Source organism: Syngnathus leptorhynchus, chromosome 15 (genome assembly GCF_054491065.1).
Source record: "Syngnathus leptorhynchus isolate UIUO chromosome 15, UIUO_Slep, whole genome shotgun sequence".
Lineage (NCBI taxonomy): Eukaryota > Metazoa > Chordata > Actinopteri > Syngnathiformes > Syngnathidae > Syngnathus > Syngnathus leptorhynchus.
In genome coordinates, this window is record NC_141209.1 from 3,405,558 (window position 1) to 3,425,492 (window position 19,935).

The following is a 19,935-nucleotide window of genomic DNA, read 5'->3' on the forward strand; positions in this document are numbered from 1 at the left end:
AGACAAGGATTTCAAAATACATCAAAAACACACACGCACATACAAAGCAGCTATTATGAAGCAGAAAATACTCAAACATGAAAACAAACAAAGACACATTTTGTCAGGAGGCGTTTACAGCAGTGAGGTTTACTTCCTAACGCTCTGCTCCCTTTACTGTATGTAGGCTATGAGGAATGAGAGTCTCCCATGCACACATATAAACACACACACATCATCAGTCTGGTTAGCCTGGAGGAAGAAGCACACAGTTAAGCCCATGTGCAAGGCCAAAATGACAAGGGCTGCAGGCTGGTTGGTGCTCAGCGGTACACAAAGGACAACAACGTTGGTCACAAAAAAGCCACTTCTGTATGTGGAGCGGTCGCAGCTTGGCAGACAACGGGCGCATGAGAAAAGTAAATGTCAGCCTGTCTTTAGTCATTTTGCAAGCCGGGACACAAAGATCGTCTTGTCACGCAACATTACGTCGGCCCGGCCGCGACGGCCATGATTACGTCCTAGTGGCTTTGTCGACATCTATATGGAAACCGGATGGAAACAAATGTTTACAAATGCAAGTGGTGGCCGTGGAGTTTACAGGAAAATCCTGCCCTGTGTTTATTTGGGTGTGTTTTAAATGTTAGTTCCCAAATAATAAATTCTCTTCACTTGTTATTGCAAATCCCAGAGACAAATTGAGCAACCTCAGAGACTGTTGATCTTGAAATCATTAGTCGTTGGTATGCTATTAACCAATTTTTTTTTTTATTTTTTAAATGCCTTAGATTACAAGAACGAATGGACCGAAATAAACAATGAACATTTGTATCATTCTTATGAAATACTTTTTAAAATTTCCATTGTAAATCCCACAGACCACAAACATCCGTAGAGACTGTCGAGGATTGATTTTACTTGCGTACATGTATGATGTGACAGTTGTATCATTAAGAAAATCTATTTCTGGACAACTGCCGCTTAAATAATAAACAGGTACACACTTGATAGAACATTAGCTTGCTCGCTCATAAATAATTGCTTGTTTGTGTTGTTCAACCTGCAATAAAGAAAAAAAAAAATCTTCAGGCTCCATTGGCTGCCTCCATTGTTCAATTTTTGATAGCAACAATCAAAACAACGGCGGGGCGGGTTGACGATCGATAGGTAAGGCCGCATCCCGCCGTTGTTTCGGGGCGCATTGAGGATAGAATCAGCGGAGTGAAGATACATTCCAACTCGGGTTCATCAATACGTTCATGATCTTTGAGAAAAGAAATGTTCCAGGAGCGTTAATAGTGTTATTTTCTTCGCACACTCACACACACACTCGAGCTTAATTCCTTGCCTGGAGCGATGTGAGCTGAAGTCCCCCTCCTATTAACCAGGCTGCCTTGGAATCAATGGAAAACATAAAGAGGCTTAATCTTTTCGGGTGCCTGCTGCTGATTGCCTATTACACAAAAATAACACACCTCCAGTCCCGTGGAACACGAGAGGGAGACACGTGGTCACCTATAGAGAGACACCCACTAAATCGGTTGCTTAGCTATGACAGCATAGATGTTAGGTCGGGTGCTACCTGAACAAAAGAGGTATTAGAGTACGGTTTGTCAGGTCTTTATCTTCACAGACAACAAGAATGACTTGTTTTTTCTTTTTATGCAAAAAACCTCCAGAATGAATTACAACCCTCTTTATGACACAAAGATCCAAATCCCCAACATCCGTCACTGTCCCAAAACGTCTGGCCCCAAAACTACTATCATTCTTTCGGGAAATACATTGAGGTTTGAAAAGACCTGATCTTGGTTCTGGTTCTAAGAGCTGAGCCAGCAGGACAGAAGGAGGATGTCGGAATCAGCCAAGTCCAGTACTGGAACCGGGGCCACGGATGGACTGGAGTCCCTGAGGAGTTTTTTCAAAGCGTCTTGGAGTCCTGGTGGAAGAAGAAGGGCGACATTAGCGCGTGGCTCCCGACGGGCCTGCACTTAACCCCGTGACCGGGAGCTATTCGCAAATTATTGATATTCTTAAACCCCCTTTACATTCATTACAATGTAGACATATGTTAGAAAGGATTGAATTCCACATTCGGACAAGCCAATATGCGTGAACAGGAGGAGGGGGGGTCTTCTTTATTAGACACAGTTGTTGTCCTCGCCGAGTGCAATTGTCCAGACTACAGATGGAGAGCGGACATATGAGAATTCATGGAGCAAATGTCTCGATGACAGCCTGTCTATTTAGTGGCGGTCCGCCGGGATCGCTGTCCGGTCCCGATCTGTAACGCTAATTGGCCACAAGTGTGTCTGTCTCACGGTTGTCTCATTTCTTTCACAAGGATGCACACCGGCTACTGTGACTAAGAATATGTTGCATATATATTCGATACCTTCGAGGTTCATGGGACTTTCATGCCATTGTGCTGGAAACCGAACATTGTACGTCATGTTAGCCAAGGGACATGTGACCCAAAAGGAGGGCATGAGCATTTCTTGATAAATTAAGGCTGCAGTAGAACTGGAGGATTACCATGATTAATAGCCGATACCTTCGGGGCTCATTGGGCTTTTAAAGGAGTGGCCAAGGCCGGCAGCGGTGCAAGTTTTTAGTTGTGCTACGCTGCCTCCCAAATGGATCAAATTAGTCAAATGAACTGGCGATTATAGCAAGTGTTGGCCAATGAACATTGTTCATTTTGAGATGAGTAAAGATGCTGAGGGGCACGAAAAGACCTCTGTAACGATTCTTTTTGTGTTCTACTTCCAGAGGTGCCAAAAGTAATCTCACTCTATACAGTAGAAACAAAGATACTTGTTCAAAAATAGTAAAAGTAGTACTGTACAGTACCGATTGAAGCCCTGTCCTATATCAGTACAAAAAGCACAGACTTTTAAAAGTGCACACGGTCTGGAGTTGGCTCAATTGTTATGCTCGTGTAAACCTACAAATAAATGAAATAGCCAGCTAGCTGGATATCGAGCTAGATATCTAGTTAGCTGGATAAATGGTTAGCTAGCTAGATAAATAGCTAGCGAGATAAATAGCTAGCTAGATAGATAAGCTAAATGGATAGAACTCAGCTATTAATGTTAGAAAGAAAGGTCCGTGTCAGAGACAGAGGGGGGTCTTTGGATCGTAAGTAACAAGTTGAGACAAGATGTTTAAAGGTTTCATTCGAAGCATATGCCACGTCTATCAGCTGTGAATCCTCACGCAAATAATGTAAAGGGGGAAGGCGAGGGGGGGGGTTACATTTTGCGTTGTCTGTGCTCTGACAGCTGCACCTCGTGACACTGCGAGCGCCGACGCCAGAGGTGTTACTTTTTTCCCCCTTTTGACTTTTCGGATTCATCGCCCCAATGAGAGCGGGCTGTGACCCATAAAGATGCCCAAAGGGTGAGGTTCGAGGGGGTGGGTGAAGGGGATTCTCTTCACGTGCGTGCGAGCCAACTCCAGCTTCTCCGTGATGAGTCAGGCTCGGTTTGCAGGGGGAAGTGGCATAATCAAAGTTGTTGACATTGCTCCATCTGCATTCATGTTTCCTAAAGTATTGGGACGTTGGACAGTTCCGATGTTATTGGTGCAATGTGACTCCATTTGTGTGTGCACAAACCTTCAGTGACTTGCTTCGCCAGCGTATTGTGGCACTTGTAGAACACTCGGGCACACAATGGTACCAGCTCAGCCTCCGTCTCTTTGAGGGCTTTTCCAAACGTGGTGCAGATCGCATCCGTGACCTCCCTTGGGTCCTCTATGACTCCGGGATCAGTCACGGTCAGGCACAGGGACAGCGAGGCGGCGCTTCGGTCGGCAGATGTTAGAACCCGGCACTCGATGCTGCAGCGCCGCAAAGTTGTGGTTATGTGACAGGAAGTCCTTTGGCTGGGGTCATCCTGGATGGCTGTGACGTGGATCTCGACGGCGGCATCTTTGGGTAAAGCGGGCACAATCGCCACCACTAACAGAGGAGCTTTGCGTTCAGGCCCAGTAAACAACTCCTGTAATGCAGACAGATGGTGCACAAATTGCTCAATGTTGCGCAATTCCCAAAAACTCTGTTAGCATTAGCATCAGTAACACCGAGCGAGCAAAAATGATTCCTTGTCCATGTTCTTAGTCGATTCCTTTGCAAAAACCTGATCATTACCAAACATTGTACGGTTCTTCGTCGTAAGAGCGTAAACAAGACCACACACACGCACAGACTCTTCTTTACATGACAGCCGTGACAGGCCGTCCATTACCGGTAGATTGCGAGGTGACCCCGTCTAATGGTAGAGTGCAAACAACCGCCAACAGATCCATAATATGCTTTCAGCCACCATAAACAAAATGCTAACATGACAGGTCCTACTCGTGACGACTTTTCACCTCTCCGCCACACTCATTCCCTGGCTTCACCCTTTTTCTCTCTTTTCTACCCCAACAGAGTGGCGGCCATTAGCCCCAACAAAAAGTATTCAGCGCGGCCCCCTCTAATAATACTTGGGGGCTGGCATCATCCGCTAATGGGACAGAAATGAGTGTTTTATATAAGCGCCATTTCAGCCAAAGTCGATAGGGTGAAAACACTTAACCCCCTTTTCAATTTGCTGGATCAATTTTCGTCCACTTACACGGCTCTCTGTAAGTGCGGAATAATAACAGGTTACCCTCGCTTTTTTACTTGGATGCTCGCCCGCCGTGCACACCAAAAAAATAAATTATCGAAAAGAGCAGCAGACGACGACGAGAAACTCTTTGTCCTTTCAAGATCAATCATGAACAGGTAAAACTTTCTTAAACTCTTCATCGCAAAAGTATGAAGGCTGGGAGCCACACTGAAAAAAGTCAAAATATCTGAGAAAAAAAATTGTCTTCAAGAGTTGAAATTGCTTATTTTTGTTATGTTTCGAGATAAATGTCTTAATATTAGTAATAATACTAGCATTGGTCTATTATTTTTATTCCTAGTTATAACTCTAATATTGAAAACTTTTTTGCTAAAAAAAAACATGACTTTAATTTATATGAAATTACAAATTTAATCTCAGAATTTTTACTACTAAAATCTAAATATATATATTTTTTCCAAATACATAACTTGGAACGCATAGCGTAATTGTATTGTTTTTGTGAGGCTGGTCTCAATACTCCATCAATTGGGATAACACCAAGGTGGCTCTCATGTCAAGTGACAGCACATATATGCGGCGCACGCTTTGATAAATGTTACATTAGCACTTCTAGCTATTCCTTGTCAATAGCAATTGAACAGAGAGAGAGAGCGGGCGAACAAGGAGGGATGTGACAGGACTGAAAGGGTGTATTGAGAGGAGTCGGGGGGGGCGCCGACCCTTGTTCAGCCAGGCTTAAAGGGCACCCTGCAGGCCTCTGGGTTACCCAGCCCCGGCCGACCGGGTCCACCGGGAGAGCGGCGATGTGCTCCGAGACTTTGTAGTGACACACGACTTTTTGACTTTTCAATCTGTCCGACAAGCTCACGTCAGACTCACGTTTGTTCTTTTAGTCGTGTGGAGCACAGGGCGAAAGTTGCAGAAAAAGTTTGTATATGGATTTTTTTTATGGGCTGGGTTTACTTTTATTGAAGGCTATTTTTAAGTGGATACACCAGTTGTGATATTGAAATCATTTATTTACTCCATATTTGACTTTTTCATACTTACGCAGCTTTTCTGCACAGAAGATTTCCTTCCTCCTTCCTTCACAGGGCATGCGGCCACAATCCCCGCAGCGCCGCACTTAAGAAGCGTGACCCACCTCTCTCTTCATGTTTGTTTTTCTTCTCCCCGCTAACTGGCGTTCGGGGCGCGCGGCCGAAAGAGAGGCGTGAAAGCCGAACGGTAAACACGGTAATAAGGAAGCGGTGTGAAGTCAGCCGAGCAGCGGGGAGCTGATGGGACCGCGCCGCTTAGCCGGTTCCCCTACATTTCCTGCTCAGCGGGACGTCGTCGGCGCCGAGGCCTCGCCGCACCGCCGCTGTCAGTCTGCCCTAACGTCCCTTTCCACTCGTCAGGATGTTTGCGTAAATGTTTAAGGCGCGCCAATGGTGGACAGCTGTGTGAATACTTTGACAAAATGACCTCATGAGCAAGTTAACAGAGCTACAAAATTGGCGCGAGTGCTCAAGTTGTCAAATGTGGATTTGGACAATTTCAACAAATGCTTTGGGGGGGGGGGGAAACTAGCTTGAAGCACCAAAAACCCTTGGAGAACTTTAAATGTACAAGTTCAAACTTTGTGTCTTTCATGATCTGACCCAGTTTGCATTCCTAAGCGGCGACATGTTGTCACTGCTTTTTCATTCTATGGAGTTACAAAACGTCAAAAATCACAGCAGCTTGTGAAATCTGAATATTGAACCCTTGGGAGAAAAAAGAAGCCTCGGAACGGTTGAGAATTACCGCTTGGCTTTCCAGGAAGTGACACAAAGTTGACATCCTCTTTGCCTCGGCTTTTAACCCCCCATGCCCCCCTCTCCGGATAGAGCCACATGTTGGATGTGCGCTCCCGCTTCTCTTTCTCTCCGTGCCCCCTCGGGGCCTATTCCCACCACTCGACAGATTACAGTGGGCGGAGAGAGACTGCCAGGGAAGAGACTGGGGGGCGCTCTGGTTAGACGCACGGAGCAAAGGGTTAGAAGCCGGGGTGGCAGAACGGAGGGTGGTGGCAGGAAAAGAGGGTGGGGGGGGGGGGGGGGGGGGGGGGAGGATAAGCTGCTCTGAGAGTTGAACCTAGCTCCAAAATGGTCGGGGGGGTGCAAAGGATTAGGGAGGCTCTGAGGAAGACATCTGCCTCTGCGCCAAGCTGCACATTATCAAAGACGCCCGCGCTTCCCACATCATCAAGTTTTCATGAGAAACGGCGGCAAGTATCAGTCGCAGCGAGCAGCCCCCGGGGGGACACACACGGAGAACTTTTACCGATTACCCCCCCCCCCCTTCACAAATATGACAAAGGTTTAGGGACACCTGATTGCTGTGTGAGAATCGGGGTAACGGTGCTAGCAAGCGAGCTAATTAGCTTGCAAATCAGGACAAAAGTATTGGAACGACTCACTCTTACACCAACAGGAAGACAAATGTACTTCTACATTTTTCTGCACTAAACTTCACAAGAGTAGCCTACTATTTATTGACAACAATCTACTGACCTGGTCTTCATCCTCAACCTCCAGGGCCCGTTTCCATGCGGCCCGGATGATGGCGACATCTTGGCTTCTGGTGGCATAGCAGTGGGCCTGAACCGCATGGGCCAGAGTCAAATTGCCGATGGTGGCCTCCAGAACTTTCTGTGCGTGGCTAAATGCCAAACTGGCTTGCGTGCTGGTCCCTGCTTTCACCAGCTGCATTGTGCAGGGGACCAGAGCGATTTGGCCTGCGCAGAACACGGCGCCTTCGACCTGGAGAAGACAAAGAAAGGACACACCTCAAAATAAACACATTCTTTACAGCTCAGGTCAGGTACAATTAAATTATTTTTTCATTGCAAAGAGTGGTAAAACTCTAAAACAAATACTTTAGTATTAAAAAAAACATTTTAATCAGTAAGGTGCTATATCAAATTAACATTCATTGTAAATATCCCTTGGTTAGCAGTGCATTAATCAATGAGGCCCACCTCCTGATTTTCGGCTTCTTATCGCTAACAGTTTTCATTTCGCACTTCACACAAAACGTGCCAATAGCGTCCTGGCGACATCAGTGCTATTTATAGGCGTAATTAAGCATGTGATAATAAGCTAATTCTCTGTTAAATACCTCTGCTCGCAGACGGGGTCTCGCATAACAAAAGTCAGGCTTGGATCTATCTGTTTAATGCATAGAGACGTGCGGGGGCTGGTCCTCAAGAGGTCAGGTCTTTAGAGACCTCGCATGGGGGGCAGGGGGGTTCAGCTGTGAGGATTTTTGATGCTAGCATGTGGTCAATGCAAATATCAGCTGGTGATAATTGCAGATCATCCAACTTATCTGGATCACTGAAAAAAAAAATTTTCACCACTATATAACAGCGCATGTTGAAAATAATCATGGTAAAATAATGGCTGCTTTGCAAAGTTACATTCCCGTTAGCATTCCATTAAGCAGTCATCAAAACTGATGGAAAAAAGTTCGCCCGCCCTCTTGTGGTCCGAGACTGTCCGGCAATTTTTTTTTTTGGGAAACTCTTCCACGCGACACGAGCTCACCCCATTTGGCATTCACAAAAGTTGGGCGACCATTTAGTCAATTTGAATATCAAAAGGTGCTAACAGAGGGCTCCCAAGCAGGTGTGTGATGATCAATTATTGACGACGACGCTCTGGTTACTCTTTGTGGGAGGTGGAACTGAGGAGGGGGCGACACGGGCGAATACTATTTACATAAAATTAACGGTTCAAAAGAATGACTTCACACACCGATCAAACTTGTTAATTGACTGTCAATGCAGTGTTCCGTCGCATATACACAAAACACGCGCACACACACATGCAGCAGCTACATTATTCATCTCGGGCCCTGACAGGGAAGACAGTCCAATTTGCATGGGCGTTCCCGAAGTGATCAACAACCCCTGACGCCGCATGCATTTTTAATAGCAAGCCCCTTCTTAATATTCATGAGGGGGCAAACAATTGCACATGACATTAAACTTTCTATAACAAGGTAAGTCGTTTCCAAACGCTCGCCTTAGCCGTCTAAATGGCCCGCAGAGACAAGACAGGATGCGGCGCACCCATACCGCCATTTCCCCCCTGCCTGTTCCTTGTGGAGTTGATCGATATTTGTGCTCACTGAGCTGAAGTCTAAAATGATGTCATAGGCATGTTATCTAAAATGTAATTTCTCAAATTACATTTATATCTACAGTAATGTTCCAAGAGCAATGTTATAGGAGTGTTGAAAATGTATTGGTCAAAATTGATTTATTTATAAATATTTTATTTAAAAAAAAAAAAAAAAGAGTGTAATGAGTTTACTTATAGTAATGGTTTGTATTAATACAAATAAAAATAAATGTTTGTTTTTCCCTTAGCTTTTTATTTCTATCATGAAACACTATGTTGCCTTCATGTTTTCCCAGCGTCCTTCTTTCCGTAAAAAGTTTCTTTGCCGACGTCAAATGAGGAACTTTGGAACTCGACGGCACCACTGTCGCAATGAGGAATGATGAGTTGAAATTGCCGTGACGTTACTTGTGTCCACACGGCACCGGCAGCTTGTACTTTATTGCTTTCCTGCTGTATATTTAGCCATGTGCCAACAAATTCTGACCATGATATACTGCAACAAAAGTGCTACCCACGACATGAAGCCCTCATAGTGGACCGAAAAAAAAAAAAAAAAATCTGGTTGCTGTGGCTATGTTGTCGCTTCTTAAATACACTTTCCTCAAACAGAATGTATCATTACCACATTTCCATGTTTTTTATCCTTAAACAAATGACTCATATGTGCGTCGGTTAGTGGGATTTTGATGGGAAAATCGAATCTAAGTTGTATGATGCATTCTTACCCGATTAATCGAACTAAAATAATATGTGGCGGATTATACACAAAATTTTGTGATTAAAGGGAATTGAATCTATATTTGGGGCAGGTATGCACTGTTACAAACTATATCTTTATATTACATTACATTAGACTATCATGTTAGCTTATTAGTATTAGCATACAACTGGCTATTAGAAGTTATGTGCGTGCTATATTTGAGACTGTCTGATTACATGATCGTTTCGTTCTATTTGACACTTGTGAGAAATTTTTGCTGCTTTCTTAGCTGTGACTTGTTAAAAAGCCACCAAAGACCCTCGTGCGTGGACAGCAACTTTAAATAAATGTGACCACGGTGCCACTGTGGAGCACTAATGGGGTCTTCTTTCAGGCTGAGATGTTTCTAATTGGGTTTATTTATTTATTTTTGGGTCAGACACTTTTCCACAGATGACCAGATAGCGCCGGACTATATTTGGTCTCGGAAGCCCTCTTGGGGCCAGGCAGCATTTTTCCGAGGAACATCTCCCGGTGTCATTAGCAGAGTTTGGAACTGAGATAAAATTACCAGCTATTGATGAACAGTCAAGTTCTCTGGCTGGTTCCAAGGACAGGCGGAAAGAAAAGCATCTCCGACGCACCTTTGAGCAGCGCTAATGGTCACGTTTGTCCCCGCGGAGGTCTCATGCATAATTTAAGGAGGGAAAACGAGCAAGCAAAATGTGTAAAATCGGTTTAATTAAAAGGGTATAATGTTGCTTAATGCAAGGACACATGCAAATAAATTACAGGGGTAGTGTGACCATTCTGAATAAAAGCTGCAAGTGGATTAAATAAAAGCAAATTGATGCCCCGCGAAAGCTAAATACAGAAGTCTTTGTTTGAATTTTTAACCGCACGGGGGAACGTTTGTCATTTTTCGCCAAAGTGTCATTTGTATCCCGAATGCGGATTGAGTTGAGGCTGAACAAAAATGTTGAAATGTGATGCCAACGCACATCTTGAATGTTTTCTTTCATTCTGAACGGTGGAGTCTGTGTGAAAAATTCTGATTCCTCCGAGAAACATTTTTCATTCATGTGACAAAACTCCAAAGTATTTATTAATGTGGAATCTTTTGCACTATTGAATGAATATTTCAGATTTGGCAAATACTTGACAAAAAGTAATTTAGAACAATGTAGAAACCCCTCGACCCGAATTATATGTCATATGTTTCAAATGACTTGAGTGATTCATTTGTCAGATTTAAGCCCCAATCGACGTCCAACAAACTTTTTTTGTGGGGCTAATCCAGAATGAAAACCTCACCAAATTTCTACTAAATCAAACTGCTTTCAGGAGCTAAACTTTCAAATTAGGTCGCTACTCACCAAAAGACGCATGTCTGTAACCCAACAAATATTTTCACCAGTATTTAAAGATAGGCAAGTTTTTTTGTTGATACACATTTATCAGGAAACAAGGCAAAAATATGCAAAATTCCCATAAAAGAGACTGATTTCAACATTTGGACCATATCAGGGACAAAAGCCCCCCTACCCCCAAACGTGCCCTCACGTCTGCCCTTGACGTGATCACTCCACACACCCACACACAGTGAGAGTTACACACTGTCATGTCAGCTCTGGTCAACTTTATGCTGGTTGGAGAGGGCTGCCGCTCAGTCTCCAACCAAGGTCGGGTGGGGGCTGGGGTGGCGAGGGGGGTGCCTGACAGCGAGACGCTCAGGGGAGGCGCATCGCCAACGCCGACGGGCAAGAATAAACAAACACGTCCTCTTGCCATCACTCAAATGCGTGCTTGTTTTTTCCTTTCCTGCTGGGATTTTCAAACGTTGAGCTCTGTATTGCGTACAAATGTAGCATTGCGCTTCTATTTGAGGGACATCGATATGATGAGATAATGTGGACTTTTCAATATGTAAAATCATTGATACACCGAACAAAATAACGATAAGTCAAACTCGTGAGTCTAAAATGTTACATAAATAAATATTCCTTGTGATTCTCACACGTAGTTGCTATGGGGAATAAATAAAGCTAAAAACACGACCGGGGCCGGGCTGAGGGACGGGCGAGCTTTTTCATGGTTAGGCAAATGGCCCCGGCTGCCTTCAACTGTCGCCACCTCCGATCTTTTGACAAATTGCTTGTGAGGCTTTTTACGACTGATGCACATATCGCAAAAATCATTTCTGCCAAGCCTCCCTCCCTCGCTCCGTGTGCGTGCGTGCGTGCGTGACCTGCCCGTGGGGACATGACAAGCACCGCCACGCATCGCTCTATCAAGCCCGATCTTTCCAGGACAATGCAAATGATGACAAATTCCATCATCCTACATTATGCGCTTTGCCGCTAATCTCCCTAATTCGAGAGAATCGCGGAGGGTCTCGCCATTTGGGCTTGAGGGGCATGTTTGTCTGATTGAATGATGATGAAACGGCAGCCCTCACCCGCCCCCCCCCCCCCCTCCTTGCTGTCTCCCATCTATGACCATCCCTTCTTCTCTCGTCTTATCATGTCGTTCTATTTTGTTGCCGTTAAGGTCATTTTTTTAAGGCACAGGATAAAAAATGTCCACTCTTAGCATCCTCGCACAAAGACCACATGATACAATTGAGCATTGTTAAATTTGAGATAAAACAAAGAGTGATATCATTGCTCAGAACACACAAAATGGATGCAGTGCTGCCTCGTCTCAACAGATGGCAGTATGGCTGCATGAAGAGAAACGCTCCAAAACAGTCCAAAAAGCGACTGTCAAACATTTTTGGTTGCCCAAAGTCAAAATGTTCATTTTAATAAAGTACAAATTCCAGTAGTAATATTGAGAGAGCTGTAAATCGTTGTCTGTGGGCTGTACTGCAGAAAACCAATACAAACGTATTGCCTGCATTAATTTTTCATTAAATAACTACATACACAGAAATTATCTTACTGTAATGTCAATAAATATAACTATAGAGAAAATACTCCATAAGAATATTGTTATTATGTTTGCTAAGATTTATAAATAGGCAAAATGTAAAAATATAACATGCCCTAAAAATGATTAAACAATACTATAAACTGTAAAACTATTTTTTTTTTAATTCCTTCTCAAGAGATTAACAAACATAAAATGCAAAAAACACATTATAAAATGTTCTAATAAAGTCAATGGATATATATTTTAAACTTTGGCAAGAATTGTAATGTCCAAAATTATTCCTACCACCATGTTATGACTTTAAATATATGAATGGCCAAATGAATAAAAATAGACAAAACATGTTAAAAAGATATTTTGTATATATCATAAAATAAACCAACAAAAACAAATGTACAAAATTATTCCTACCAAGATGTTATGACTTTAAATATATGAATGGGCAAAAACCATACTAAGAATTACTATTATTATTATTAACTAAATATTCAGCAAATGCGAAATACAGCAACAAACACACACAAGAAACATACTTGAAAATATATGAAAAGAGGCTACGCATCATCCCTCCAAAAACTTTGACATTCCTAAAGGAATCTTCCCATTTTAACTTCACAACCTACAACCCCCTCTCCCGACACCCATAATGATAAATCCATAACATCAATAAGAGATGCGAAATAAAAAGCCCCCCTCCAAAAAAACAAAAACTAAACCCTCAACTAAAATGCAAAACAACCGCTAATCTTGTCTGAGTCGTAGGGCTGCAAAAAAAAAAAAAAATGGAAATGCTGGCATATTGTTGCATGTGGATGTAATAATCATTTCTAACCAGAGGCATCCACTGTCACTTTTAATGTGCGCAACTTAAGGAATCGCAGAACTGGGGCATAATAATCACATACATCATCTGCTGCTGCCGGAGCAAATTCCTAAAATACGAGAAAAAAAAAAAAAGGGTGAGGAGCATCAGTGCTACATTTGCTAGTCATTCTTTGCTCCTCTTTTATTAATCTTGTGCTCTCCAAACAAACTACAAATGAAACCCGCAGATCATGAATAACGGAATACTCAGTTTAATCTTTTTCTTTGGGGGAAAAGGGGATTTTTTTTTCTTCCCAATGTAATATTACCTTAATATGTATATTTGGCCCTTTTTAACATGTACATTTTTGATAGTATTTTGTATTTTTATCATTATTATTGTGTTATTTTAAATTTCTAAAAATTATATTTTCCACATTGCTAACTTCTGTGTGTGAATGTGATTGTTTTAAGATTCAATTAAATACAGGATTGTATTCCTTCCTTTAAAATAAAGAGCATTTTCCCACCCAACTATCAAATATGCAGCTTCTGTATAGCTTATTGTGTATTAGGCATGTATATACTTAACAAGGAGCATCCTCAACATCCTTCTTGCTTGCGTGTGTGAGCGTGTGCGTGTGTTTGGGCCCTGTCAGCTCTCGTCATTGCAGGAGGAAGAAACGCAAGCAGGCAGCTCTGAATATAGCAGCGAGTTACCATAGTAATGGGACGGTCATACATCACACTCATTTCACAACAGCAATTTATTATTATTATTTTTTTTTTTATCTGTGCATTGCCTCTTCACTTATTGCAATGTACAACTAAAAAAGAACCATGTCAAGCCGCCCATAACTGGGGGGTGAGCCAATACCGATCATCAAGACATGGGAGGATCTGAGAATAATTGACGTGTTTTGACTGAGTGTTTGCAGTTTGTTGATAGCGGGAGTGTCACGGTGGATAGCGGCGGCGGCGTAAACACATACTGGCGTGTCTGCGAAACCTCTTTCCACTCTACCGCACATACGCACGCACACGTAAACAAACAGGAAGCATGTGGGTCTTAAAGAAAAAAGAAAAAACAGGACAATACAATTGCTTTACACTAATATTGACCATCACGAGCCACAATATTAGATACACCCAATAATACGCTATACATTTATGCAGTAAATTAAAAAAAAATTAAAAAATATTCAATATGATTAAAATATTATACTGCAGCCTGTTGATTGGTCACCCAAAAATCATAATGGCAGTTATGACAACGTCACATTTAAGTATTAGATTACCGTTGATGCGGCACTTGTATCGGATCTCATCAATTGTGCATATGGAACTCATGTTGTGGCCATTTACAAGCCAAGCGTGTCCCACTAGCAAGTGTACAAAATCCTATTAATAATTAAATATCGGAGGATATGCGCGTCTGTGGTGCTCCTTGCTTTTCGAGGCAGTCGAGCACCAATAACAATACACGGCGAGCCCCTCAGAGGAAATCATGCTCAGGCCCATTAATGAGTGCCAGTGTGGCAGTGGACAGTAACACAGCGCATTGACAGAGCAACTGTGACACGTCCACTCTCTCCCCGTGTCCTCACTACATGCTAATACCAGCCCGTGTCCACCACGTGGTGCTAGCTGTAGAAGAGTGGTGGGAAGGGGCGGGGTAGTGGGGGCTACAGTCACCCATTCAAATAACCCCCCCCAACGCAGTCCATCGGTGCCAGAGTTAACTGGCTCTCCAAAACCGCATCAAGTCTGATATATGGTAGCGTACATGCTGGGAAGCCTCAAACGAGCGGGAAGGGGAGTCCGGTCCCGGGACTAAATTACACAAGCATGTTTGCGGGATGCGTGCTAAATGAAAGCAGACCTCCGCCAAGGCTTAAGTCCGTCCGTCTCTGTCGTGGGTGAAGTCAATGAGTTGATGATGCCATTTTGGGATTGTCGTACTCATCTCTATGATCTGACTTTTTAATTTTATATTGAAGTGGCTGGTAAATGTAAACTCTGGATGAGATCCAATGTTATAGTTTCTGATTTGAAATCCTTAAAAGTACTTAAAAGTACCGTCTGGCTATTTATATGTCTGAAGTCATCCATGATGCTAATTAGAGGACAAGTTAGTTCAACATGTCCCTTGTAAAAATTTTCAAGACGTGCCGCCATTTTGTCTAGGCCTCTTTCATCATTTCTTTTTAAAATGACTGTGTTGAAAAGTAGTTCAAAAGCAAGGTCTGATTTTCAGCGATAATTTCTTTTCTTAAAGTTACATTTGTCAGATTCAGGTTACTTCTGTGACCCCTGTGGGTTTTTTCTTTCATTAACAGACGGGCGCCAACAATTTTGTGTGTAGTAAACATCTGTCACATGACACGGCGATTTGCTGAGGTCTCACTGGTTTTGATGAGTGGCTTTGGTGCGTGTCCACTTCAAGGGAAGACACTTGACCTCGGTGTTTGTGTATCGGATGGCGTCCGAGACAGTCAAGAGACAGCCAATCGGTCATCATCCTGACCGTCACTCAAGAAGTATTCAGACAAAAGATCCATGTCACCACCCATCATTCAGGTATTCAGAAAAGGAAGCAAAAGCGTTAACATGAGTGACGACAAGTTGCCGAGCATTCCGGAGCTCGTTTTTCATCGACCTAATAACTCTGTGGGCTACACCGGTTCTCACACGCCACAAAAATAATTCCATAAAGTGCCACAAGCGCGAGAGGTGAGATAGAAGACAGGTTTTAATAGATGGCGGCAAAAAAAAAAAAAAGGCGGGAAGAGAAGGTGCTAACAGGCGCCGCCACCTCTTCAGCGAGAGCCGTCAGATTCCAACTGTATTAATTTGGGTGGAATTCAAAATGAAGTTAAACGTCCAAATTCATCTGTTAGCACAATATTAAAGCCATTTGACATTTTTATTGACTCGCTATGATGTCATACGCATAGTTAATCAGTCCCGAAAAAGTTCCCATCATTGTTTTTCAATGTTCCTCCACTCGGCGGGAAATTTTTCAAATGCTAATATGTGCCTGGCTACACTTCCGCTGGCCTTTGATGCTAATTGGCGGCGTCACATCCACTTTGCCGCCCATGCCTGGCGGTCCACTTTGACAATTTCAAAATCCAATAGGAATTCTATTGTGGCTTGGCGCACGACTGTTCTCCCACAAGGTTGTCGACTGTCAATCACCATTTGGTCAAACTTTGAAAAAAATATATAGCTTAGCGACCAGTTGACATGAAGCAGAGCTCCCCAAATCACGATTTGAAAATTGCATTGCGGCAAAATTGCGGCAACATTGATTTAAATTTGCCTAATTGCTCAACCCGATTTAAGAAGTAGATGAATCTTTCTATAACACTAATTGTTTAAAAGCTTCAACTGTGAAAGCTTCATTCGTCCGCTTTTGCTTTTAAGTGCTTTGACGTCACCATCTTTGGTTTGTCGCTTAATTGATGGATGCACTAAAGCGGTAAATCATCTTAATTGGATTATGCAAATGGTGTCAGATTGTTGGACACCTTTGCAATTGGATCGCTGATAAGACAGCCAAAACAATTAATGTCAAGATGGGGTTGATGCAAACACGCTGAGAAATGACGAATATGAATCAGGTAAGCCGAGCACTTTTTTTTTTTTTTTTTTTTTGCCCATAGCTCCGATTTGACAACGTAAAGGTTAACTAATTCTTTAAATCAAAATCCCAAGAAAAATATGTCAGGACTCAACATTCTGCATGAGGAGGCGGACGGCTGGATGACAACGTTGAAGGTCTCCCGTCTGTCATGTGCCAAGCTAGTCAACATGTTAGCGGCTGTGAGTCACAACGGCGAATGAGAATTATTCCTGTGAGACTGCATAGCCTTTACAATGAATATTTATTTATTTTATTATGGTTGATTATATGTAAATCATTGGAAATATTAAAACTGAATGATGACATTTTAGGGACGGAGATTCTCTGTGCTTTGCTTTTAAGTACATTGTTTAGCTTGGAGCAATTGTTTTTTTTTTTTAAAGATTCAAATGGCTATCAGGACAGCTGCATACTTTATCAGTGATTTTCGCACTGATCCAAATTCAAATTGTTCGCATTGATTTATGCTTTTGTAGCAGTTTTTATTTGAATGATTTCAACCAAGACAAGTTTATGACAAATGTCCATGAGGCATTTTGGAAATAGAAGCCAACACCAACGAGTGCCGGGAATGCACAATGAGAGCGACAGGGCTTGGAATGCAATAAAGAAGCCCAAACCGCATGGAAGAGACACGGCCGTGGATGTTCTTTGGTATTTCGTTTCAACCGCGGGATTTACAAGAGCACGCTTTTAAAACGATACCGACGTATTGGAGCTTCTCTTATCGAAAGAATGTTACGGGGCAATCACGTGATGTCTGTGTGTGGATCCCCGGCACACCTGTTGAGATCTTTACGAGCAATAATAAGAGGCCCGGCTGCGAGATGCGAGCTAATGTGATGAGTGAGAAACGTCTTTATGGGGTTTTAAACCTTGGAGCCTCAAAGTACTAACATTGCTTAGCTTGAAGTAAAACAAAATAGCTACCAACAGCATCCATTTTATGGATTATAAAACTTAATTGAAGATTGAAAGGTGCATCTGTTGATTTTTTTTGGGTGGATTGCAACGACGGTTCTTACTGCCGTTTGCCACGTCGGCATCGCATCCGCCGCCAAAGTGGAGCGTCACCAAGATGGAGGCGCTGATGACAGATTCCCAGCGAGGGGCTAATTGTATCAATACGGAACAAAATAATTCCTCGTTGCGCCGAAGAGACCCTTCAGACATGTTTTTGATCAAATTGAGTCATTGCGGCGAGAAGGAGCTGTCGAACAAGCAGACTCCTCGCATTGTTTTCTTAGAGAAGAATTTAAACTAGCTTCCTTGGTTAGCCTTGGAATGGTTATCTGTTGACTGGGCCAGCTGGTAACTTTTAAGGACTGTGATTTGGACGCTCCATCTGTTTGCACTTTTTGACACGAGGGAGCGACCATGAGTGAGGATTTCAACGGCTACGTTAGCTTGCGTGAACGCATTTTAAAACACCATGACCGTATTTGGGAAAACAGAGAAGCTATTGCAGCACAGTCCAACATGAAATAAGTGTCGCTTAAGCAGGCCCCTAAGCAAATCTAACATTTCGACAACTCTCGAGTCCGCGAGCTGCGTTGAGTCACGGCCGTGCGCGCTGTCAAGGCGTCGAAGCGAATAGCTAATCCACACGTGTTCCGACTCATACGCAGATTTGGCAGCGGCATCAAGGACGGTGTGCAGGAGATGGACACTATCCTTGTTGACAGTACCTTGACAAGCGTAATCCCGGATAACACGCAGCGGGTAGACAAACAGATAAACAAAAAAATTGCAGGGACGAGTGCTCAACCGCAGCACCGCACTTCCCCCGGCTCCGACGTTCTTTCTGTGCCCCCGAGTGACAAAAATGGAGACGCGCTTCCGACAGCGAGGGACAAAATACGGCATGGTACAAAACCACAATCATACGCTGCAGCGTGCATAAACAGCAACGGAGGCAAATACATAAAAAGCATCATGTAACTACGCATCATGGGAACGGCCGCTAAGCTCCTTGAAATCCCCGCATTTGTAGACCGAGTTGACGTTATGCTTTTTGCAAACCAAAACACAAACGCAACAATTAGAACTCCTGTCTGTGATGTGTCACTTAAAAACAAACACTGAAAAAGCAAATGTTATCAATGTGTGCGGACTATTCCGTGGACTATTATTCTGTTGTCACTACTGACCTTACAAAAAAAAAAGGATTCCACAAAGTGTGTGTGTTGTAGCGTACTTACCCTAAGGGCTTGACTGTATGGGCCGATGTTGGCCGGGGCCCAGTGAGATAAACTCTGCACGTGGAGCGCTTCTCTTCGATGAAAGCAACCCTCCGCAGCCGGCTCGCTCCACTTATGGAGGAGACAGTCCATCCGAAGAAGATGGCCAGCGGGCAGCGAGGCCTGGACGCACACCCTAGATGAAGAAAAGGAATGTTTTAGCATGACTGCTCGGAATGGGATGTGGTTGAGTTTGTACCTGGCGGGAGGGTTGGTGGAAAAGTGGTTCTTATACATGGAGTTGAGGGGACCAAAGTCGTCCATGTTGTTCACGTAAAGGTGGACGAGGACAATGTCCTTCATGTTCCAGCCTCTGGCATCCAGCTGACCTGGACACAAAGAGTATGAATGGTCATTATGAATGTTTTTGGGGTACTGTATGCAAATCATTGAGTTCGATATATAATGGTCATGTATATATTTAGTATTTTTTCACTTTAAGATTTTTTTTTAATTAGGTTAGTTTCTAATAGGTTAGAAAATTTAATATTAGACATATTTTTGGTTATTGTCACTGTCCAAAGAAAATACAATTTTTTATTCATGTTTGTAAGTGCCAAAAAAATGTTTTAGTTTCTTCAACTTTGAGGTTCTTATTCTTATTCACAAAAAAGGGCTAAAATTATTTTATTATTTCATTTGGGGTTTTTTTATATTCACTATCTAGTAAAAATAAGTCCAAACATTGAGTTAATTTCCAGATTTTGTGAGTTACTACTATTCCTTCAGGAAAGAAAAAAGCCACAAAAAAGTATTTTGGGTGAAGTTGCTAAAGTAATGTTTCAAAGAAAAATGTGGACATGCTATTCACCAGGCAGCAACAAAACTTCTCCTTAATGGTCAGTTCTAACAA

General features: G+C 42.9%; 1 protein-coding gene across 10 annotated transcripts in view; it reads right to left on the minus strand.

Moving 5' to 3' along the window:
* Positions 1–19,935, minus strand: part of dph6 (diphthamine biosynthesis 6) — a 136,214-nt gene that overhangs the window by 132 nt on the left and 116,147 nt on the right. For 7 of the 10 annotated variants that reach the window (XM_085932733.1, XM_085932732.1, XM_085932739.1 and 4 more), the window contains 5 exons: positions 19,282–19,411; positions 19,044–19,218; positions 7,139–7,387; positions 3,599–3,983; positions 1,574–1,918 (listed from right to left, as the gene is read on the minus strand). In XM_085932733.1, coding sequence (XP_085788859.1) covers positions 1,800–1,918; positions 3,599–3,983; positions 7,139–7,387; positions 19,044–19,218; positions 19,282–19,411 — 1,058 coding nt within the window. In that variant the 3' untranslated portion in view covers positions 1,574–1,799. The other 3 variants (XR_015068373.1, XM_085932734.1, XM_085932735.1) reach the window with 3 other exon arrangements.